Here is a 25332-nt window from a genome sequence, read left to right on the forward strand (position 1 = left end):
ATCCGAACGGTTCCTATATTTTTATATCCGAAATAACCGAACCGAACCGGAACCGAACTAAGAACCGAACGGGTACCCGAATATATAAAAATATTAATTATATATACATATAACATCACTAAATATATATTTTTAATTTAAAATTCTATTAAAGTATTTGAAAATAGTTGAGGATAACTAAATTATTATAATGTATCCAAACTACCCGAAAGTATCCGAAACTATCCGGATAGTTTTATCCAAAATATCCAAAGTAATCCGAAATATCCAAATTTTTTTATCTAAATCATCCTAATTATTTGATATTTTACCTTAAATAACCAATATTTTATCCAAATTATCCGAACTACCCGAACTATCCGAACCCGAGCCGGATCCAAATGAGAACCGAACATTTTCCGGATATTTTCCGGATATTTTCCGGTTCCTACATTTACTATCCGAACCGAACCGAACCCGAAACTATCCGAACCGAACCGAACCGAAAATAGGTCAAATACTAAATGGATCCTCTAACCCCTATCCGAACTACCCAAAACCCGAAATACCCGAACCGAACCGAACCGATACCCAAAATGCCCAGGGCTACCACAAATTATGGAAGATCTTTCTCTTAGAAGTGGTGTGGCACTTACTCGCTCCGAGTTCCTAAGATGAACATATACACATATTCAGTGGCACAACGTTCACATGCACGACCACCCTTAAATGTGCCTGATAATGCACATTTTAAAAGTTATAATAAGCCGAAAGCAAAACATGGAATAAAAACCTGCCGAGGTTGTAAAATCAATAGCAGTCTCATTTTATACCAAAAGCTGCAAACACCTGCCACTGGATGGATGCCCTGAGGAAGAATCACCTTCTGATCTTCTTGTGCGACAAAATCAACTCCAGTTTTGTCTATGCTTTGTATACTGCCTTCTACTAAAGAGTTCTATCCTTGCATAGAAAGAAAGGTGCAATCAAATTACTTACAGTCACTAGACTCATTTCTTTCACAAAATGATTGCCCCCTTACTATCCACATACAATCAAATAATTTAGATAAAAGAAGTGTTCTAACTACAAAAGAACTACGGAAGCAAGGAAACAAGCTAAGAACAGCTCTAGACTGATGAGTCAATATTCAAAGAACTCAACTTTTACAAATGATTTCGTGAATCTAATATTTCCATAAAACAAAATTGATTATAGTTTTACCTGTCTTCTGCTTTCAATCTTAGAACTTTAGCCCATATGCCAAAGCTCAAGAGCCTTGAACACGAACCATTCGACCCTATAATCAACACAAAAAGAAGCTTAGTATCATCATGTCACGCAACAACAAGTAACAATTAGCATCACGGCCTCTTACTTAGAACTCTAATATGATAGAATTACAGTTAATTAGCTCAAGTACTAACTGATTAATCTTCATCTGATTCTGATTGGATTGTTGCACAGATTCATAGAGAATAATAACTACATGAGAGAGGGAGAATGCGTGCCTTGCGCGCCATCGGAGAAGAATCGAGGGAGGCCACAGCGAGTCTGATTCCGGAGGTCCAAATCCGAAGAAGCAGACGCGAACCTCTCGAAGCTTGAAGACAGAAGCCATGAGGGTACAAGACTCAGCATATCGAAAAACGATGGCCGAAGCTTCGATTCGGTTTACTAGGGTGCTATTCGTTTGCTCACCCAGGTGATCCATCTGTGTGAAGATGCAAATCAATATTCGTTTTGTACATCATAATGCTACATCCAGATGGATCACCCAGCTGAATTTTTAAAAACTCATCTCAAATTCTCATCCAAACGAAGGTGAGTCTTGATGGTGCATCTAGATGCAGGATGCAAATGCATCTAGTTCAGTCCAAAATGATAAAACAACCTTTTAAAATCAAAATATTATTTTCAAACCAAAAATTCTATTTTTTTGCATATACATTTTTCCGCCATAAACAAAAATGCATTTTTCCGCCAAAACTTAAAAACAAATTTCCCCGCCAAAACCGCAAAAATGCGTTTTTCCACAAAAAAAGTAAAAACGCATTTTTTCATTAAAACACACTTTTCGGCCAAACCAGTAAAACCGCAATTTTCGACCAAAACGGTAAAAACACACTGTCCCGTCAAAACCGTAAAAACGCATTTTTCCGCCAAAAACGCAAAACCGCAAATACGCATTTTCCTGCCAAAACCGGAAAAATTCATTTTTCCGCCAAAACCGCAAAAAATACATTTTTCCGCCAAAACCGTAAAAAACGCATTTCTCTGCCAAAACCGAAAAAACGCATTTTCCCACCAAAACCGCCAAAAATTCATTTTCTCGCCAAAACCGAGAAACAGTTTTCCGCCAAAACCGCAAAACGCATTTCTCTGCCAAAACCGCAAAAACACATTTTTCCGTCAAGCCCGCAAAAACGCATTTTCCCGTCAAACCCGCAAAAAACGCATTTTCCCTTCAAACCCACAAAACACACTTTTTCGTCAAAAATACATTTTCCTCCAAAACTCCAAAAACACACTTTTCCCGCCAAAACCGCAATAACGTATTTTCCGCCAAACCCGGAAAAACGTATTTTTCCGCAAAAACCACAAAAATGCACTTTTTCGTCAAAAACACATTTTTCCTCAAAAACCGCAAAAATATTTTCGCCAATACCGTAAAAATGCTATTTTCCGCCGAAACGTAAAAATATATATTTTAGTCATTTTATTAACAAATCCACCTAGATGCAGATGCAAGTTAAAAATGAAAAGCAAACGAACATAGTTGCATTAAGATGATTCATCTGGATGCATAAACGAAATGAAGAAACGAACAACATCCAGATGGAGCATCTGAATAAGACACCCAGATGTACCATGTGGATAAAGATGTATAAACGAACGGGGCCTAGATATTGATCAGATCCGGTTATATTCCGGTTAAAGCGTATTTCAAGGGATTTTGAATATTTTTCAAATGAGAGAAACGGTCATGAAGCGAAAATATCCCAAACCATGGTTAGCAGTTATCCAATATAATCATCCCACGTGTGATACACGAGCCGTTACCCTAAAGATGGATGGTTTGGCTTATAAAACAAACAAGAACATGGGTGTAGACGATTAAACCACCAGATCTAGATTTATATATCGAGGAGAGCGTCTTCCCCTACGAATCTAGCAATTTCTTTCTCAGATCTGAAACGAAAATGAGGGAGTGCATCTCGATCCACATCGGTCAAGCAGGTCGGAAATGCTTGTTGGGAGCTTTACTGCCTTGAACACGGCATTCAGGTTCGTATAGATCTGTGTGTCTTAGATCAGATCTGATGTATTCTTTCAACACCTGCTTCCCACGTGCTGTCTTTGTCGACCTTGAGCCCACAGTGATCGACGAGGTCAGGACCGTATAATAAACTGAACAGCTCATCAGCGGTAAAGAAGACGCAGCTAACAACTTCGCCCGTGGGCATTACACCAGTAAAATTTACTAATCCCTTATATCATCCCATCATCAACTCTACTGTATAATAAACTGATAAATCATCCTTCAGTTGGGAAGGAAATTGTTGATCTATGCTTGGACCGTATCAGAAAGCTTGCTGGTCTCCAAGGATTCCTTGTCTTCAATGCCGTTGGAGGAGGAACTGGATCTGCTCTTGGATCACTTCTCCTCGAGAGGCTCTCTGTCGACTATGGGAAAAAGTCCAAGCTCTGTTTGCCCATCTCCACCTCTGTCGTTGAGCCTTACAACACTGATGTCTCTATCCTCCTCCACAATGAAGCTATCTACGACATCTGCAGGCGTTCCCTTAACATTCACCAACCTCAACCGTCTCGTCTCTCAGGTATCAAATCTTGGAAGTTGCTTCTTTACTCATGTGTTTTTGTTTCAGGTTATCTCTTCCTTGACTGCTTCTCTAAGGTTCGATGGTGCCCTGAACGTGGATGTCACTGAGTTCCAGACCAACTTGGTTCCATACCCAAGAATCCACTTCATGCTTTCATCCTATGCCCCAGTCATCTCTGTTGCTGAGATCACAAACAGTGCCTTCGAGCCAGCTTCCATGATGGCCAAGTGTGACCCACGTCACGGGAAATACATGGCTTGCTGTTTGATGTACCGTGGTGATGTTGTCCCCAAGGACGTCAACGCAGCTCTTGGAACCATCAAGACCAAGCGTACTACTGGATTCAAGTGCGGTATCAACTACCAGCCACCAACTGTTGTTCCAGGAGGTGATCTTGCTAAAGTGCAGAGAGCTGTGTCTATGATCTCCAACTCCACGAGTGTTGCTGAGGTCTTCTCGAGGATTGACCACAAGTTCGATCTCATGTACGCCAAGCGTGCGTTCGTTCACTGGTATGTGGGTGAGGGTATGGAGGAAGGAGAGTTCTCTGAGGATCTTGCAGCTCTTGAGAAGGATTATGAGGAGGTTGGTGCTGAAGGTGGCGATGATGAGGATGACGAAGGCCAGGAGTACTGAGAAGAACAAAGTTTCGAAGAGTTAAATTCTGTTATCCTTTGTGTTCGCGTGAATGGGTTCGAAACACTCTTGTGACGAGCCCTTTGTTTTCTTCAAACTACCTACCTATCCGGTTTCTTTCTGTTTGAATTTCTATTGTGGTACTCTATTTCGGTTTATATTCTCGTTTCATCTTAACTATCTTTTCAGTTATGTGGTTTAGGTTTAAAGAGAACTTGAACTTGGTAACGTGAAGTCAACTGAAATTGCCCAATCAAAAATCTTGGTTCAACTTAGGTTATCAGTTTTGAATTGTTATTTCTATCTAAATTATACTCCTATAAAGTAAAAATCAATTATCCAACAATCTATTTCAGACGAACCAAAGTTATTTAATAGATTGTAAAATCCAAGACAAATTCAGTGTTATTGGTTTTTTTATTTTAAAATCTATATTCAAATGCAATGCTATTGGTTATTTTGAAATCTAGTATTATTCAATAGCATATATTTATTTAAGGATTTGACTTAAAATTAGATTTGAGTGGATTTCTAAATTCTTGTAGCCTAAAAATACAAAGGATCAAATATTGAGTTTAACTCTGATATTTTGATTGGATTTATAATTTTTTTCCCAGTTTTTTACGTTAGGGCAAATTTGTAAATATTAGTGTTGGTTTGATTTTCTACAACAAACACGTACATGATACATATTTTATTTGTCAATATCTCAAATCTTGTTTATTTGGCAAATATATTCATCATTACCTTCTTCTTTCTTTACCCACAAAAAATTCTCACTCTCTTCAATACATAGTCGCCGGCGAAATTTCAATTTTTTTTAGCTTTGAACCCTCCTAACTATTACCTTGTCACCTTCTCATTACACTAACCATTGAACAATTTTTCCAGACCCATGCATTTTCTCTCATGAACTTGTACGGTCATTGCTTAAGTCTAGCTACAAATCCATTTGATTGATTTTTAACAATTCACCTATTTTGATTTTGAAATGCATGCAGCGTATTCTTAATCCACTTGTTTGATTTAAAAATCATGGATTTATCAAAGATTTCGAAAATTTGTAAATCCATTAAAATATTAGAACCAATAACCCCTACTAAGTTTTAATGAGAAATATTGATTGTTACGCGGAACTTGCAAAAATGAACTATTTTAATATCAAACTTCGGTTCAACAGATTTTTTTTTTTTTTTTTGATAATCCAGGTAATCCAGAAATCCGGAGGAAACCCGACAAGTGCCTAAGTACACCTCCACAGAAGGCATTCTGGAGAACCGTTTTTTTCACTCCATTTTAATCAACAGTGGCCAGCGGTATTTGAACCCGAGTCCATATTGGGACCAAAGCTCTCTCAAGACTACTGGGCCGTCCTCGCTTGGTTCAGCAGAATTTTGTACAAACCAAACTAACAGAAACCGAATAAACCTATCTAATTCTAACCCAAGTGAAGGTTTCGACACTTTTCTACCTTTTTTGTTGAAGATGCAAGAAATAGAGAAGCAACATTTTTCTACAACCGTAAGATAACAGAACAAAAGGAGTAAATATATATTTAGTGCAACAGTAACTAATACTTGCTTAGAGGAGAAAATAAGGCGTTGTTAATGCTAATTTAGACAAGAATCGAACCTTGATATCCTCTCATCCTCCAACAGAGCATAAGGATCAATGTAGGGTGGTGGTGAAACCGGACTTCTGCTTCCATCATGAACCCGAAGTCTGCTCCAAATTACTTACATTTCTCAATCAAAAACAAAACAACAACACAGCCCAATCATAGAAAAACCTTATAAACAAAATAAAACTCAACAACTCATTCCATACTCATTTTGAAACACTTATGGCGACACAATGTATGAGAAGAATACTAATAAGCATAAAAGTATATATAATTAATAGAAATCGGATCTTTGACTAGTTAAATGTTTGGGAGAGTTACGAAAGCCCAAATCCGAATTGAAAAGAAATGATAAAATAAAAAACGATGTTAAGAAAATAGACGAATTGAAAGATGGTATGTTGAAAAACGCTTTCGAAAACATGACTGTTGAATGTAGATAAATTTATTTTATTAACACTTTATATTAGCTCCGCAAGTGCGACAAATCTTATACAAATAAAAGTCCCATATAAAACCACAAAATAGTTACGCGGTCCCTACGAATTACATACCTACGAAACAGTCTCAACTAATAAACTCTAAAGGATTTTTTGGTGTTGGTGTCTTGATGTAAAAGATCGAAGAAGAATGAAAAGAGAATGATATTTAATGAGATGACGAAAATGACTCGCAACAATTGCAGAGCACATTAGGAGGGATTCGGGATTCTGCGGAGATCGCAGGAAGTTGAAGTTACAATAACTTATTTCCCAAAATATTCTAACTTTTTTTTTTCTGTTTAAATATCTTGGTGAAACGATAAACTGCTTGATGTTTTTACTGTAAGATAAAGTATTTATTGTTTTATAAAGAATTACATTTTGTTTTTAGAAAGGAAATATGCCAAAATAGAGATTTTTTTTTAATTACTAATGCTATGAATTTTATGGAAATCTCCTTTAAAAGTTTTTTTCGTGAAAAATGCATATTTCGATAAATTCATATAATTCATAAAATAACTTGGGAGGTAACTGGTGAGAAATGATTATTCCAAATGCAAAAAGGAAGAAAAATGTATGAGAATGTAGCATGCACATTTATTCAACCACGCTACTACACTTGATAAAATTATATAAGACATGACTAGGGACCGAGCACATTTCTTTTTTCGCTTCAAAATACTTTGATTGAAACATGCAAAAGATACAAAAACGACGTTGATATCCCCGAAGCTAAGCCGGCCCCGGAGAAACGTAGGGAAGTGGAACAACATAAACAAAAATGAAACTTCCAAATCGACCAAACATATTATTTACATACAAAAAGACCATAGTTTATCATCGAATTAAATCCAAAAAATGCAACTTAGTTGAATTTTACAAAGCCTATTTACAATAAACAGAACAGATTGATCCTTCTCACCAGAAAGGGCACCACCTGCAAACAAAAACAAGAAAATTTGTTCACATTTTTGCATCGATCCATTGGAAATGACTTAACATATCTCACAAACCAAACTTATGCCAGTGAAAATAGATGAGCACAACAGTGGAGAAGAACATACCCAACATAATTTTGACAGAGATTTTCATGGGAAGTGGCTTGATCAATTAGCTTTTGAACCTGAACTTTCACAGACAAACCATGTTCGACTTCATGAGAATCTCCCCCGAGCAAGTTATTGTGATCAGCAATGGGATTGCTTGGAACCGCAGACGTAGAGAAATCACGGCCCGTAAGCTTATGACTCATACGAGCCATGACAACAACTGCACGCTCGTTCAATACCTCATTTGCATCTCCAAGCATATTCACAGCCTGAAACACAATCCAATACTCAAATCAAATCAACAGCAGAAATAATATTTGATGAAAACATGATAGCAAGAGAAAGATTTTAAAAAGAAACCTGAAGAATTTCCTTCTCTCGAGTACTCCTTTGAGGCTGAGGAAGGTCTACATCAGCGGGATCTTCATCTACTTCCTCAGGTTCAACATTAGCAGGACCATTGGGATTGTTGTTACCGAGTAGGGCTAGTTGAGGGACTTCATTGAAATTAAAAAGACGCCAATTGATTAAAGGATCGTGCACAAACGCCTCCATCATTGCCATTACACTGTCTTTGTTGGTTCTGAGAACTTGCATAACATTTTCGCATGTCGACCGGAAGTTTCCTTCGATGCCACTTACTTCCATTGCTTTGACAAGCATTCTTGTCAGACGGAACGGAACCTATCATAGTGTTGTTTAAGCCAATAAAGCTCTCTCCTCATATCGGCAAACAAGTATTATGAGGAAGACATTATAAGGTAATAATACCTTTTCAGGAAACTTCTCTCTATTCATAGACGCCTCAAAACAATCTCCGAAATCAATATGCAAGATTTTCCCACTGCAAAATTGAAACCATTGATAAAGAAACAGAACTAAAGCTGAATCTTTTAAGTAATGTTAACCCTTTGTTAATTTCTATGTACCTGTATCTATCTAGCATAAGGTTACTTGGGTGTCGATCACCTAACCCAAGAATATAACCAACCTGACACAAGAAGTAATGATAACATGAGTAAAACTCTACTTTGATGCTAGACAAGTGGTGAGCAAATGACGAAAGCAACCACATACCATACTCATAACGGCTAAACTTCTAGTATAGTTGGTTCTTCTCTCCAGCCATACCTCTGACGAGCGACTTTTTAACCAGAGAACCTACCAAGAAGGAGAAACAAAGCAATTTAGTATTCCAAATTAGTTACTTTAGCCAAGAGAAAACCACTAGAAATTAAAGAGATTGAGTACCCTGGACAGATCATTTCCCTCTGTGTTTTCTAGAGCGTACTCAAATACTTCAATCTTTGCTATGAGCGGTTGATTGTCGTAGTTTGGAGCAAAACTCAACATATGTTTGTGCTCTTGATTAAGAATGATCTGGAAATTCATAAAGGCATGTGTAAGAATCGACAGAAACTGCAGATAACTTCAAGATGAATAAAAGACAAACTTTTCGTGCATCTCTGTATTCTCGAATAAGATGGTGAAGGGTATCGCAGTTTGGAACCCATCCAATGAGTCCACTATTGGGAGATAATGGTATTACAGAATACCGTTGGATGGACAGATCTTTTTCTGCTGTTTTTCTGGAATTCTCGAGCAAAGTGTTCACCAAACCAAAAAGCTGGAACACAATAGAGCAAAGTGTTATCTTGTAGTTAACACAATACTGAACAACTGTTTTTTTTGTCTTTTTTTTAAAATCACCTGCATAACCCGCTCATCTTGCCTTAGATCTTCATGTCCCTTTAACAAAAAGGCATAGTCCTCACCGTCATTTCCGTGAATAGTCAATTTCCGTGGTCGTTGTTTAGATGTTATGACAAGAAGTTGACGAGAAAACGATGCTATCGTCACAACGGGGGCATCTATTTAAATGAAACCAAAGCAGTGATCTAAGCACCGAATCCTAGGTTAAAACCGTAAATCAGCTCAGACAAACTGTAGTTCAAAATGTTACCCGCACGGTATGTTCCAGGAACAGCTAGCTCCAAGTCACGACATAGCAGCAATTCAGGAGACACAGACTATCCAACATGTAACGTGATAGTTAGATTATAAAGTAAAAAAGAGAAGAGAGAACAACAAGAAATAGAGAATCTAATTACTTCCAAATCCAATGTCGTGAGACTGGCAAGCTGTTTGTCAATCCGTTTGAAAACGTGATAGTAAAGATCCCAAGCCTAATGAAGATGAACAATTGAAAAGAAAAACATGTCAATTTATGCCCCTTTCCTGAGATAAAGAGCAAGAACACATCTGAAATTTTGCTTTAAAACTTTCGTCACCTGTGTAAGTTCAGCATCTTTTCCAGTTCTCTTGTAATTGATACAACATTCATATGCCTCTAGTAGTTCGTGACGGTATGCCTGCATCAACAATACACTAGCTTCAGTTGCTGATACGAAAAATCATCATCCAGTTTGACATATAGCCTTTTACTGAAATATATGAAAACAAATACTCCACACCGTAATCCTCAAATTCTCTCATGGTCAGCTAGTTGATTTAAATTCTTAAAACTTCAAATGACCACAGGTTACATGGCAAAAACAAAACTAGATGCTGCAATGCTGTACAGTTCTGTGCTAGAGAAAAGTAAAATCAAGGATACCGTGGAGACACACAGCTAATGGCATGTACATGTAAGAAAAACACTATGTTATACCAAAGTTGGAAAACCAGGAATGAAAATGGACATACCTCTATAAATGCTCTCTCTTGTATGGTCACATTGTCCTTTCTTGCACCTTCTTCAAGCATCTCATGTAATGGCTCAAGTACTTTCAGCATTCCTTCAATGTTATGTTCTCCAAAATACAAGCGACTAGCTTCTTCTAGTGCTTCATGCCACATTTCATGCCAGAGTATAGCAACCCTGATAAGTTCATGTGATACAAGTTGTGCCTGTTTTTTTTTTTTTTTGTTGTTGTGGGGGTAAAGGAAAGGGGTCACCAATTAGCTCAGTTGAAAGAAAATGCTTTCAAAGATATAGACAAAGCTAAGCACAATAAGACGACTACTAGCCTGATCCACAAGGGCGCCACTGTGCTGGCGAACTTGATCAACCACCTCTTGAGCTGCAGCTCTCCGCAGATTGCTTATTGATTTACATGCAACGAGAAGGGGATACATAAGAGCCTGAAAACATTCAAGGAGAAATTATGAGTTCTGTGTTAGTATGACACTTCGTTAATAATAAAGAGATCAAACGTCTGCAATATCAAATTCAAAATGGTAGAGCAAAACTTATTCATATCTTCTTAAATTCGTAATACAGATGAAGATTTTAAAGTTCAGATTAATGGAAAACTACAAACCTGTGGGTGGTTTTCTCCTATGCGGATGAGAAGAGACTGTATCAGTTCCCTGACAGCACGGTTATTTGAATGTATCCTAGCAATTATTTGAGGCAACACAACAAGCCATGTGTCAATGCTGACATGACTGAATCCTCTCTTCAATGCTGTCTGGACATCAGCCGTAGCTCCATGGTTGAACCATAACGTGAGAAGACGCAGTATATCCTAAGGAAGAGACAGAAGGGAAAACTAATTCAACAAAAGCAACTTAGAACTTCAGGCAAACAAATGAAATAATTAAAAATGTCTCCTGATGTAGACATTTTTAGGACATAAGCCAACACTATATCCCGAATTTACATTCTTAAAAGAGACCATTTACTCTAGTCAATAATTCACTGTTGGCTAACGACGTTTTGCCCTTAAAATGTTTGTTAAAGTAGATTCAACACCAGAGTAAACGTCAGTCTGAAGCAAACAAAGCTTCGATCAAACTCCCTGAGAGCAATCACCTTTTTGCTACTTATTAGCATATTAGAGATTTCAAAGGGTAGGTTCATACAGAAACCATTAATGTTTTATCAGAAAAAAAGAGGAAAGACATTTCTTTTTTATATGCAAACAAAAGACAGAAAACAAGGAAAGACTAGTGTTGCAAAAAACTCCTAACTCAACAAATATCATAGATGGAACCTAATCTATGTGGCATAAAAAGGTGAAGAAAAGACACGGGTTTGGTACGTGAAACATGGAATCAATGAAAGCATGCACACTTAACCTGTAAACTATCATCAACTCCTTTGGCATTCGCTGCACATGCTATAGAATGGAAGTATCCAGTGACTGCAGCAGCAACAAACTGAGAAGCAATTTGACCTTTTGATATGTAATGAGACATCACTGCCGTATTGAATAACGCCCATGTGTGCCATGCCTTAGCCCATTTAGGAGCATAGATGGTAGATTTGCTAAAGGCATCAAGAATTTCTGAAAAAAGAGCATTAGATTGTCACCAGAATGTTATGGTCAGACCTAGTTTGACTACACTTACACAGTTAAAATTAACTAATATTCACCTTGAATAGACCCATCATTCAATCCGGGAGAAAGTGCCCACTGCCATGTTCCCAATTTGAGATTTACACGTGCAAGAAGTGGAACATTTGCTCCCTTGCTAGATACCATACTAGCCATCAAGTCAGACTGAGAATGTGGCACACTTGAGAGTTCCCTCGTCAGAATCTAAAAACATTCAGTTCACATTGAGAAGAAACATGGCCATTTAAATAAGAAAATGGGAAAATGTGAGAAAGAGAATCAATCCAGACAATTCAAGTAGCTAATAGAATATGACATACTTGCAGCTTGGCAAACGCCTCTTTGCGCTTGCGTTCCTCTCCAAGTGACCATTGGTATTTTAAATATCCAAGCATCACTTGTGGAGGTCCGTGATATTGCATGTCTTCTGGTGATACTTCTGGATCAAACTACAAAATTAGGATGTCATACGTTAGACAAAACAGAATCAAGCTGCCCTCACAGAAATATTTTATCAAAAGGCAAAAGGTCAATACCGGCAAGAGTTTGAGTAGAGTAGACTTTGCCTGGCTGATCCTCCCACTTTTTCGACAAAGCGAGGCAAACTTGAGCCAAGTTTCAACATCTTCTGTAGGAGGTAGCACAAGTGCTCGAACAGCCAAAAGTGATTGCCACACCTGAGCAGAGGATACAAAGTATTAAAAATAAGACTGTCATACGGAACAACTGAGATCACTTCACAAAAATGTCAATGAAATTCCTTGTTGCTTATGATGATACAGGTTTTTGACAAGAAGCTACTTTCTTTATAAATCAAAAGATAAAAAATAAGTAAAGCAAACCTTGATTTATTAAGAAAAACCTCAATCTGTTAATTTACTAAAGTCACCATACAGCAATATCTCATGCTTACAATACCATATGACTTGTCATTCATTTCAGTAGCTCAACTAACATGTAAACACAAGAAATATTGTACCTCTACATTACGCTTAGATCCCTGAATCCGCTGAGTCCACATACTACGAATGAGGGCTCTCCGTTCTTCAGCAATATTATTTCCCACAGGTAGCGTATAATATTCAATAACCTATTATCGATAGAACAGGAAGAAATACAAAGAAATAAGAAAGATTCATCATGTATTTGTTAATACTTTCTCCTGTTTTCCCTCCAACTCAGGGGGTTAGCGAGGCTCGCAAGGAGAATTGATTTTGAATGAATTGAGATCTGACCTCTTCTAGTTCTGACAGCTGCTGGACTCGAACCATATTGCTGTAAGCACGCTCGTAGCTCTCCAAAACCTGCAGAAGCGCAAATATAGACAAAATGGACAAAGACAGTTACAAGTTTTCAGTCCATGAGAGAAATACTCAAGAGAAACTAAGAAGGCAACCATTGTGATTACATGATGCTTTTACTGACGGGAACCAAACAATAACATGCACAAAATGTTGTCTAACAGAGCTCAACAGTGCAACTAAGATGTCGAGAATGTATCTTCCTACTTCCAACAGTCTCTGACGTACTCAAATAGTTTAATGTACATAATGCAAAAGGCTGAGACTCTAGTTACAAATATCCTTGCTGCTTTACTTCTAATCCCTTAATCACATCAAATGACTAACCGAAATTATAAACAAAATTTGGTAAGTAAATGCTACTAGATATGAAAACCTACCAGCGCTGCAAGTTCTGTCGCAAGACATTTTCTAGCTCTTTCAACATATTCCCGCGCCTCATCATACTAAAGACAAACAACAAGAGGAACACATACACATAAATAAGTGCGTCCGCAATAATTTTAAGAAAGCGTGCTATGAGTTAAAGCAAAAAAGCGTAGATTCAAGTGTACCTTCGCCCTCCGAACTAACAAAACAGCCCTGAAGAATGTGCCATTACTGCTTCCATCGCCACTAGAAGAAGGGCTTGCTAAACCCCTAAGCTTTGTTTCATCGCCATCATCTAACCGAGACACATATTCCGCCATTTGATCCCACTCTCCCATATTCCACGCAGCATTGGCAGCCTAGTATAGTTGCAAAAAGACATCCATTTAATTAATGTAACCGAAATTAGCATAAGCATTAATTACCAACCATTGGTGCCATTTCCAGACGTGCAGATGGCTCAGCTGGACTCCAGTACTCCTTGCAGAGATTATTTAGCTCTTCCCATCGTGCAAGTGCAGCGAGACATCTCATTTTTCCTACAGCATGGTCAAAAAGCTACAGATTCAGGACATTTCATTTAGGAAAGAAGAAGCACCACAAAAAATGTAGCTTTTGGGAAAAAATCCCCAAAATTAATAGAGAGAGAGCGGCCATCGGATTATAAATCTAAGGGAGATGAATTCTAGGAGGTGTAAGCCACTCGAGATACTGTTAAAATCTCAGAAAATCATAGAGGACAAATTCAGCCTTCATATGAATAGTAATAACATAGAAAAATATATATCCAGATAATGAATAAAACAAGCCATATGGATTCCATGTCTAGAACTAATGCACATAAAACAGATGCATGGACTTTTTTGTTCTGCCAACTAGAGTCTCAGAGCGAGAATATTATGAATTTAAGACCAATAATTCTTTAGGCGATACTAGCTGCTCAGACTCTGGCGATACATATCGACCCCCAAAAAAACTCACAATACCTTAGATTCCACTTCCACGAGAAATTATATGGAAATGGGAACACGGATCTTCCCAAAATAAGACTTGGTTACCTAATGTGGCTTCTAATACAAGATGGGGATTAGATGTTTGAGATGCTTTCAAAGTGTACGCCTTGAGTGCATCGTCCCATCGCTGCAGCTTCTCATACCTAGAAACAAACACTGTTACTAGTAACAAACAAATTCTGTCTGCGCGCCTATTACACACAACCGGAAATAAGTGCCCATTAAGAATGAGAAAAGTCATGTTACCATGATTCTTTTAATTGCACATCAAGATGTTGTTGAGCATAGGTCAGTATGCCGACAGCAGCCTATGACAACAAATCCCAAACGATCAACAATGACACATAGCAGAGATGAGGAAGTCGTAGAAGTAAGATAATGTACCTCATGCTGGTGTAGCTGATTATTTATGTGTATAAGTGCCTCAACAACCGCAACTGGGTTGGCATCCATCCTTCTGGACCGTGGACCCTCAAATTCCATCTCTTTATAGTGCAAAGCTTTGGCAAAAACACGGCACTGCAAAGTTGAAAATCGCACCATTACCAAGAAAAATAAGATGAATGCTTGATTCAAAAAGGACAGAAGTGGGGTATCTTAAGAAATACATGACGCAAACCTTTTCAGCCAGAGCCCCCAGGAGACGAATATCAATGGGAAGAGGCTTTTCATCATGTTCCATAAACTCTGCCTAAAAAGAGTACTGAGGAAATCAAGCTCATGTGACAGGACCAAGCAACAAGATCACACAGAGGTAGGTTTATTTTGACAGTGTTAATATTGGATAAAACATAATATATTCATCATGTTTCCAATAACGTTTACAGATTGTTTAGTTGATGGCTTTAGCAACGAAAAACGTGTTTCCAGTAGAAAGAATACAGGTGCAATCACTGAGGAAATGGTGACTTAAACAGATTTTTGTTTCCAGTCGAGCAAGACGTAGCTAACTCATTACTGAACACTATCTATTTGCCTATGCTTAAAACACTAGCATTCGATGAGCATAACCATAGTTAAAGGAAAGCATCCTTAATTTTTTCTAGCTTAACAAAGAACGTACCAAATTAAGTAGTGTCGCCAAAATCTCAGGAGGGATATTTGGAGATGAAAAAGCCATCTCCAAGCTCCTAACTAACTGCGTTTGGCTAGCTTCATTCAGCTGTGCCCAGCAACTGACAAAGCCAGCGGCAAACAATTCTCTCCCGACAAAAGGCTGAAATGTACAGTCGTTAAAATGCCATACCCTTATGAGAGATAAAAAGAAATAGAGTATAGATGAAGCACCTGCAACTGAGCAAGTTTTGCACAAGTTCTCAATGCTGGAGAGGGAGACTCTTTAAGTAATTCAATACTAAAATGTCTCATCCATTCTTCCCAGTCTTCCTTGGTACTGCGTTGCGAAGCTTCTCCAGCTGTCCGTAGTCTACCATCATTAACCTGTTCAACAGATCATCAAAAGCCATAAATAACAATTTAGTTCTTTCAAAACAAAGAAAGCCTAGAGAAACTTTACAAGAGGATAATGTTAGATTGAACGCATATAGAGTTTTATTAGTCTACATAAGCTGAAGGAATGTGTAAGTTGAGAAGAGCAAAAGAGGGGCATATTTTACAAAGTTATTGAAGCAAATGGCTCAGGTTGGCTCTCGAGTACCAAGACTGAACTTCAATGTATGTACGTTGTTATACACAGATAAGCTGCCTAGCATAGGCACCCAATAAGAAAAACGAAAAGAAACAAGCTGGTTAAAAGACCAGCCTTCTCACTAAGCAAATTCTACATAAGGCAATCATTCCCATGGGTTATTTCCTTCGTAATATTCTTATCAAATCACTATTCCATGAACTAGAAAACTGCCGACTAGAAAGTTGTACAATGTTACACTTGCATAATGAGCTCAACAATGAAACTTGATAACAAAATTTTAACACATCGAGGATATGTTCATATAATATGACACAACAAAGAGTACCTGATGGTTTTTGTCGTTTCCTTCTTCAAAAGGATCGATCTCATTCTCAATTACAGGATCCCTGATAACCTCGACTGGCAGTCGCCTACTTAACTGTTGAGTGGCTGTTGTAGCTACAATCAATGGTTCACGTCTCCGGGATCGAGCATAAATTTCCTCAAACTCTTTATGCTGTAAGAAAATTATACAGTTAAATTTTACAGACAAAAGTATATATAAAAGAAAAAAAATTGTATGCTGCAATGCAAGCTATAATACAAAATACGCGACAGACATATTTATAGTGCTATTATATGTAGATGATAGTAAGAAGAGCACCCGCAAGCGATGCTTCAACAAAAGCTTGTGAATTGATTCAATGAATATGGTGAAGTCCTCTCCAAGAGCATGAGCCAAACAGCATAGTGCATCGACAGCATCTTTCCGCAACTCATCATTCTTCCTGGATAACAACAAAGAGCCAAAGACCCGCATCAAAAAATTTAAACGAGAAGCTAAAACCATGAGTAAGAAAAGAGAAATATGAAACGTCAATCCCACCAAAAAGTATTCCATGATATAAGCAATTTTATAGTTACATCTGAAGACAGATGATAGATATTGATAATAAGTGTAAACAATGACAAACAACAGACAGTGATAATAATTAAACTATGTTCTGATAATGCCTTGCCAACTCTAGGATGGTATGAATGAACCCAGTCATTATAAAGAGAAACTCAAATAGTGACACGATGCATTGAAGAAAGACCTTACGAAAAAGTAAACATTACAATGTTTTCTAATTCAGACAATCAGCATACCAAGAAAGGTACAGATGTTGTCATAAAGATATATCACAATTGTTGGACTTTTAAGAAGACGAAACTCACCCATCTAATACTAGCTTCAAGTGATGCACAAGAGCGGAGATGTGACCAGTAACCTGAAGATATACCAATAATTAGAACAGGTATTAGAAGAAGCTTAACATGGAGTGGATCCGCAACATACAGAAATATAGTAATAAATAAATAAAAAATATACCAACCTGAACACACGGGATCACTCTTGTCAAAGTTTTGATGGCATCGCGTCTTATAGCTACAGGAGCATCTACTTTAAACAATCGAATAAGGGCAGGAAGGAGTAAATGCATGTGCTCATCAAGTGTACCTGCAAATATGGAATCTAAGGGTCAGCCAGCGGAGTGAATTCTGGCTAATAATTTCACTATTCAAAGATCCTATATATACAAAAAAGAGTTTGGATATCTCTCACTGATTACCAAAAAAGAAGATATCATACCGTGGAACCTAGTTACATTCCGGTTAGAAAATTAAATACGTTTATACAACTACAATTCGTGTGCCCTAGTAGTACAAAAAGAGTATGAGGATGTCAAAACAAGAAAAGTTTACTGACCGCCAAACACTTCGAGTGTGTGGAGAATATCAGGAACACAGATATAATCATTACACCGCTCCGCATCACCTAATACTTGGATGAAACATGGAAGGATGACTGGAAGATAAGTTCTGAATTCATCATTAAGTGCCAAGCAAAGATGTTCCAGTAGATGCAGAACCTGGTGATCAGCAAGAGAGACGAAGTACTCTCCATAAGATATATGCTCGGAAAGCAATAAGAAACATATCTCGGTCTAGGCTACATACAACTTACCGGAAGACCACGAGAGGGGCGTACGGGACCTGGCAAGGTGAAGGATGACCATAGTTCAGAGACTAGTGAGAGCAACTCTGGCAGATACTTTCGTATGTGCTGTAGACAGATAACGTAAGCTAGGAGTTTACACAAGTCAGTCGTACTTTGGCCATAACTACAAATTTTAATATGGATATACCTGGCGCACGATGGAAACAAGAGTCCCAAGACCCCATGTAATGAAGTCCTTTAAGTTCTCATCAGAAGTGCGGACAGTGTGAAAAAGCTCAGGTAAAACCTTAGAAAATTAGCAAAACTTCAGAGGATGCATATATTATGGCAGTGACTGAAATAGTAGTGACTGAAAAGCTGCTGGCGATATAATCTTTATATACCTTTGGCAAATAAGGCACGCATCCCAATCCCATTGACTAACCTCGCAAGAAAAAAGATGTGATAGAATTGTAACGTGTTCTTATCAATCACCTCACAAGTGTCAAAATTGTTCTAGTTACCTTAAAAATGATCATCAGAGATCTAACAACCCTTTTGTGGTAACTAAGAAGTGATGGATCTCTAAGAATTCGCATAAGCGAGTTGATAGCAACCTATAACAACGAGGTAGGTGATATGAGCACGATTTAGACCAAAATTTGCAAAATGTTCACACGGGTTTAGAGCTAACCGTAGAGTAATAATCCTCAGATGTAGCAAATGATGGCCGGAGTTCCACAGGTAACTCATCAATCGATGGAATAGGTTGACCTGTATCACCAGTACCCCGAGGAACTTCACCATGTGATCCTGATAAACTTTGCTGGTTACGTTTATGCACATGAGGATCCAAAGCGCCCATAATTCCAAGAACCTGTAGATATAACCAATGATTTTCACATAAACTATGTTCTAGAATACTCTAGCTTGGAATTTTATTTCTCTAGAAACTACCTTGAGCACTTCTCGTCTGGTAGACCACACTAAGTCACCCTTAAGCAATTTCAAGAGTAAGCCAAGCAACAACGGGTATTCCTTGTATGGAGTCACAACATACCTACGTTAACAATGAAATGGGAGCCATAAATAACATGCAGGGAGGACTTCAATTTTCTGGAACTCCCTTGATATTGTATTAGTTATGAGCACAATATATAGCAATTAGCACATGATAAACATTCCCCAAGCTATTCAATGCAACGTGCGAGTTGATCACCCCACTATCTATAAGTATGTCTACAACCTCGTCAATGTCAACAATACAGTTGATTAAATCTAAGCAGCATAATACACTAGGTCGTGGAAAATCAATCAATTTTGTATGCAGAGAGAATAAGAAGACATTACACGTTCCAACACAAAAATTGGCAATTGAAGAACTGGCTACGGATAACAATCTTTCATTTCATCTAGAATTTCCTCACTTCTAGTAGGTCACAAGAAAAACATATAACCAATCATCATTCCTGACATTGATATACGTCAACTGCCTAAAGATAGCTCAGGCTTTTAGCTAGTATAGTAGAAGAACTACAAGCCTGTACTCATGTCAAATATTCACTTGCAAGCCAGTATGTCCATCCAATCGAACCAAGCTTTCACCAATCAAGATAGTAGCGTTTTATTATTTTACAGAAAAATCAGCATGTTCATAATCTAGTAAGATTAACAAAAAAAACCAAAAAAAAAACATAGTTTAAGTTATTAAAAGAAGGTAAAAGTATTATCTCCTACCCTGTACTTTGAACGACTTGACCAAGGGTGGAAACAGCCACCTCACGTTTTGCTACAGCAGCTCCATCCATTAAAGCTTCAACAATCAAAGGCATTAGCTCCGGAATATATTGTCTCATTGCCAAGCCACCCTGAACACGGTGAAAAAGAAACATGGGAGGGATTTCTTAGCCAGACCCAAAAACAACAATTACAAAGAAAATAAAATTGCCACCGCTCTGTCAACTTAAAGACAATAAAGGACCGCATCTTAGATACAGGCTAGGCCATTATAATTTTGAAATATGCTTTACCAGAACAGCTGGGACGAGTCAAAATCAGATTGCAAATTCCACGTTTACCACAGTTATAAATTTGTTCCACAATACAAAACTAAAAACTTACCACTCTTGCAAGATCCCCAACAGTTACGAGAACTCCAGTGACAATATTATTGTTAGCATTCACTCCAGTTCCTTCACTAAGTCTTGCAACAAGTGCCTAGAAAATAAAAAAATCACAACCCCGTGAATTACCTAATAATCATATTACGTGAGGAATTAATAGAATTCAAATAAAACCTTTTGCACAGGAGCTACATATGGAAGAATGAGCCGTTCACAATTTCGAACTAAACAACCGAGGAGCTTAGCACTCTCTTCTCTGCACTTGTTATCTGCACTGCTGACGTTACAGTGGGAAGTTAACCCAACAGATACTTGATAATAGGAAACAAATCTTCATATACGAACTAAAGAATTTGCAGTTACCTCTGCTCAAGGTAGGTTAACAGTTGTATAAGATGGCGACGAAGTGCTGGAAGAACGTATGCTGGGTTTTTTTCGGATAACCTCCCAGCAACTGAGATGGCATATTCTCGTACATCAAGGTCCTGTTGAACAAAGATATTCAAATATATGAATTGAAACGTAACATGAACGGAAAATTTGTCAGGCGGAGTGAAACATAAGCAAAGCATCTTTATCAAGTTAACATGGGTTTCACACTAAAGCATTTCGTGCATCAATCAGAGCAAGTTATGCATTCCATCACACTTAATTAATTACGACTGTTCTGTGACACAATAGAAGATAATCAGTCGACCAAAAGTCAGCTAAGCCTTGGTATTCAAAAGTTTTGTTATAAGGGAGTAATAAGGAAACTAAATTAGGTAACTACTTCACGAACCCACCGAAGCTGATGTCAAAAAGCAATACAATTGCAAGTTTTCTGTAATTCACAGGTGTGTCCAAGTAATATATCAATCTGAGATAGGTGGATGTCTAATTGGAGTATGGTAATGATGGAGTTCGAAACGGTATATAATAATATCATAAACGGGAACGAACATATAAAGTAATAAGGAAACAGAAGTATCATCACTTTCTAAAACATATCATGGCGTCAAAAATCTAATTTGGAGCTGCTTGAAATTTACACCCAAGAGATGCAAATATAAGATATTTAACAAAACAGAATTGTCTTATGTCATATCCCTACTTTAATCAAACAACTAACAAATCCATACCTCATCATTTAATGAAGCGAAAATGGCAGTCAAACTATCAGCCTGTGCTAGATAATCATCGAAACATTGGTTGCCATACAAAGCAACGAATATAGACTTGCGAACATTTACATCAGCATCTGCAACAGCTGTCCTGAGAAGCTTTTCCACAATCTACAAAACCCAAACATCATTTCTCAGGAAGGCAAGCAGAAAAATTGAAACAGCGAATGGTATTACAGTTATAAATGCCATCAGGAAGCAGATGGGATACTGGAGGCCAAACTTGAAAAACGTTAAAAAGAAGCCTTTTGTAATGAGAAAAAGTGATGACTTCAAGACGAGCAATAATAAATGAGATCTCAATAATAAATAAAAATGTACAGGGCTTTGGTATGTATATATAACCTCTTCCACAAGGCGCATTCGTCTTCCTCCAGCTCGAGTTGACCTGCTTGAGCCAAACTGCGCGATCCCCGATAAGGAATCTGCAATTAGTCTACAACAGCACAAAGCAGCATCTTTTCTTGTGGTTGCATCCCCATCATCCAAATAAATAACAACCGACTCCCTAGCGAATTCAAGAAGATCATGCCCCTGCCAGAAAGCAGAAGTTCAGTAACATGAATAACATATTTTTTGGAAATATCATCAGCAAGGAGCACAGACCTTGAAATTGAAACGAGCAAGAGTCTGCAGGGCTAGCTGAACTTGGGCTGAACTACTAAGATCAGTAGACTGTGGTGCCATGCTAACTGTACTACTTCGAACCAGGGTAACAGGAGGCTTTGTTTGAGAATATTGAGATCTTAAAAGAACCAATGAAATGCAATCTAGAAGCCGATCTTGTACCGTCGGCAGCAACAAAGGAATGCTGAGACCCAATAGAATTGTCAAGCATCAATACACATCAATGCAAGTAGTAACAAACTTCTATCGTGCAACTATTACCTAATGGTTATCTGATCAAGAGCGTCAACAAGCGTAGAAGAGAGACCAGAAGAAAACATAGCATCTAGAAGATCTCGAACATGATTTTCCACTGTGGATCCCATTGCCTTCGCGATGTTACCAACACAAGCCACAGCTTCAAGCAAAGGTCTACCTTTACGTGGAGCAATCTACATAGAAAGGATAATCAAAGGAAACCTCTTTCAAGTTCAGCTCAAAAAAATTACTAACACACAAAAGTAGTTAATATGTTCAAGGAAATCAATTTAACCCACCGCCTCCCGCAGATGAGACATAATAGTCGGCAAATAGTGGATAAGCTCACCATCCAAAGCACCAGCCATTTCCCCAAGGGCGATGAATCCACTAGCACGTTCAGCCGGTATTTTTAACACAGTAAGAATATGATTCATACATATCTGCAAGAAAGTAACTCGGATAATCACGTTTTACGGATACATTTTCGCTTCAAAGAATCTATCAGTCACTTACCGTTAAATAGTTTGTAACAAAGCGGTCACGGAGAAAATGAGCAATTCGAGGCAGCAACGAGGTGATGCTAAGACGAACAAGGCGATCACGATGTTCAAGGTATCTAAGGACAATTTCAGCAACTTCTCGGTACCTAGACATCATGAACTCACCAGTATTCCTGTAAATGAACTCTAGCATTAAGTCATAAACAGAGTGGAAGAAGATGCATGAAATATATATTTTATTTAACAGTGGAAACAAAAATACAAAGACAACGAAAACAGAGCATCACTGGAAACAGAAAGTTCTTCTGAGGGCCTGTTATAAATTTGGGCGTCTGGCTATTGTAAAGGATGCTTTAAGAATACAAATTCACTGGTTATTTACCTCAATAGCTCCCCCACAGCAAGTAAGGAACCATGAATACTATGGACCGGAGCATTTCTGCCCAACCCATCCTGTGTAGCTTCAAACATTCGATAGTACCTGCAAAAGTCAGATGGAGAGAAGATGAGTTAACTTGACTTTATATCATAACTAACAAGGAAAACTCTGTTGCTAAATTAGGGACATTGTATTATATCTAAATCCAGCAGAAAATCTGGTAAGCCAATATTCATTTTGAAAAAGCTTCAAAACTGTGTACAACATTAACGCAAGACAGACAGGTTCGCTACATTGGAATTTCCAATGGAGACTACATCGATCATGCCATATATGCTTAAGAAGTATCACCATTGGGAGAATATATATGGTAAAAAGCCAATATAAGTTGCATTTACACAATAAAAAAAATGGCAGGTATAGCACTATCGCGTCTAAGGAAAATATTTAAGGAAACTAGATCATAGTTAGAGGAAACGGATACGAACCACTGTACACGCCATCGAGTCTCCCTTTTCTCGATAACGCGAAGGCAAGCACGTAAAGCTTCAACAGCTCGCTCGCGTACATGCAACTGGGGATCCCTTAGTGCAACCCAGATCGCATCCACAAATTGAGGGACATGAACATTAAAGACAGTGGATGCATTTTCTGCCATCTCCTGCAACGTTGCAAGGACATAGGCATATCCGTATTAATTTACAAACCATAGTAAACAAAAGAGAAAGAAAAGAGAGGATACCTTCAAAATTAGAACAGCGGCGAAACGACGATATTCCACCCTGTCTCCGTGAAGCCAATCAAACGCAGTTTTCATCTGGGAAAAGAAAGAAGAAGATCAATACACTTGTGGACCAATGAGAAGAAAGAAACAAACGTCGTACCTGAAACTCGACTTCATCAGAAGTCATGACTCCACCAGCTCGAGCAAGGTGCCCCAAAACTCTACTAGCAAGCACCAAGATTTGAGGGTCACGCTTGGACAACACCGTCCTCATAAAACCCGCAAAGCGGGAAACATTTGTAGCATTCTCACCAAAACCAATCTCTGTCAACTCATCGATGGCTCTAAGTCCACCCATGTTTTCAGCCTCATTCGAGCTCTCAATTAAAGTAGCAATCCTGTCATATAATTGCTCCATGAACCTAGAGGAAGCTTCACCGCTAAGATCACGAACTGCTTCCTCCACATGTTTCCTAAACGCTAAAGAAGCTCCCTCCTGATACATTCAGTTTCTAAAAATTCAGAGAGAGATTCCTTCAACTCAGAGAGAATTTTTCAATTATCCAAAGAAGAATCTTTGCGTTCATTACCTTGGGATTACCATGGCTGCAAAGGTCAGCAATGACACGGTTCAAAGTGTCCAAGCTTCCGCCACCAGAAGATGTAGCTGAAGGCCCACAAAAGCGGTGAGATTGCGACGGAGAAGCGAGGGGTGAAGGCCGTCCAGCCGAAAAGGATTGCGACGAGGAAGACATGGACGTAGATCGACTCAGAAATCTCGCAAAAACCCTAAATCTCACCCCTTTAAGGTTTCAATCACACTGGGAATATAGAGCCAGAGACTGTACCGAAGAAGAAGAGAGAGAGAGAGAAGAAGATCCCAGGAAACAATAGGATTCTCTTTCTTTTTCTTTTAGGTTTGCCTTTGTTCTTTTTTTGACAGTTTCTTTTCCACCTAAAACTCATATCCTCTCTATATTAATCTTAAAAACATTACAATTTTTTTTTCAACACATAATTATAATGTGTCCTTTATATATAGGAAATTACAAGAGGTATAAACCGTCATAGATAAATGAAAAGATTACAAATCTTAAACCAATAAGGAAAATGAAATCCTAATCATACAAGGAAAATGAAATCCTAATCATACAAGAAAAATGAAAACCATGAGAAAAGAAAAAGTCTAAACCACCTTTGGTTATGACATTCACTTAAACGGTTCATAACACTCTCCCTTGAATGTTATAACCATTAAGAGCTCGTAATACACTTTGGATGTTGTCTCATTAAAACCTTACCAGTAAAACCCAAAGGGATAAAACCA

The 25332-nt window shown here is 38.1% G+C and overlaps 1 protein-coding gene, 1 long non-coding RNA gene and 1 pseudogene across 4 annotated transcripts; 1 reads left to right on the forward strand and 2 right to left on the reverse strand.

The window, feature by feature from the left end:
• Positions 1-587: 587 nt before the first annotated feature.
• Positions 588-1281, reverse strand: LOC106293131. Of its 2 annotated transcripts, none has more exons than XR_001260373.1 (3): positions 1204-1281; positions 829-937; positions 588-714 (listed from the first exon to the last, which is right to left on the reverse strand). It is a non-coding gene; the product is annotated as an uncharacterized LOC106293131 (long non-coding RNA). The 2 variants fall into 2 exon arrangements; XR_001260372.1 differs by having other exon boundaries at positions 602-714; positions 813-937.
• A 1729-nt stretch (positions 1282-3010) lies between these two features.
• On the forward strand, positions 3011-4652 carry LOC106295961 (annotated as a pseudogene).
• Positions 4653-7337: 2685 nt separating this feature from the next.
• Positions 7338-24929, reverse strand: LOC106294641 (serine/threonine-protein kinase TOR). 2 transcript variants are annotated; one of them, XM_013730252.1, is made up of 56 exons: positions 24596-24929; positions 24166-24501; positions 24024-24098; positions 23770-23942; positions 23285-23383; positions 22916-23075; positions 22699-22842; positions 22424-22593; positions 22142-22346; positions 21881-22069; positions 21494-21646; positions 20736-20857; positions 20547-20646; positions 20371-20466; positions 19987-20117; positions 19207-19309; positions 18944-19126; positions 18774-18866; positions 18654-18689; positions 18458-18556; positions 18277-18375; positions 18019-18181; positions 17645-17769; positions 17487-17539; positions 16933-17056; positions 16615-16785; positions 15926-16078; positions 15702-15854; positions 15258-15329; positions 15023-15157; positions 14885-14946; positions 14684-14781; positions 14055-14164; positions 13811-13984; positions 13637-13702; positions 13191-13259; positions 12935-13045; positions 12492-12632; positions 12276-12404; positions 11994-12159; positions 11696-11904; positions 10936-11142; positions 10643-10756; positions 10319-10522; positions 9904-9984; positions 9724-9798; positions 9576-9642; positions 9323-9483; positions 9075-9239; positions 8864-8992; positions 8690-8773; positions 8542-8603; positions 8384-8456; positions 7973-8296; positions 7628-7881; positions 7338-7500 (listed from the first exon to the last, which is right to left on the reverse strand). In XM_013730252.1, exons 1-56 carry the CDS (start codon positions 24758-24760, stop codon positions 7482-7484), a joined length of 7434 nt encoding a protein of 2477 aa, XP_013585706.1. In that variant the 5' UTR covers positions 24761-24929; the 3' UTR covers positions 7338-7481. The 2 variants fall into 2 exon arrangements, with proteins under 2 accessions (XP_013585706.1, XP_013585705.1); XM_013730251.1 differs by having other exon boundaries at positions 9066-9239; positions 24596-24760.
• Positions 24930-25332: the final 403 nt, after the last annotated feature.

Source organism: Brassica oleracea, chromosome C5, assembly GCF_000695525.1.
Source record: "Brassica oleracea var. oleracea cultivar TO1000 chromosome C5, BOL, whole genome shotgun sequence".
Taxonomy (NCBI): domain Eukaryota; kingdom Viridiplantae; phylum Streptophyta; class Magnoliopsida; order Brassicales; family Brassicaceae; genus Brassica; species Brassica oleracea.

Bases quoted from the DNA above. Each gene is read 5' to 3' on its own strand.
- LOC106294641 (XM_013730251.1), bottom strand. From the start codon at position 24,760: ATGTCTTCCTCGTCGCAATCCTTTTCGGCTGGACGGCCTTCACCCCTC. The intron at 9,643-9,723 runs GTAATTAGATTC...CATGTTGGATAG, and splicing joins TCACGACATTGGATTTGGAA to TCTGTGTCTCCTGAATTGCT. The intron at 8,604-8,689 runs GTATGTGGTTGC...TTCTTGTGTCAG, and splicing joins GTTTAGCCGTTATGAGTATG to GTTGGTTATATTCTTGGGTT.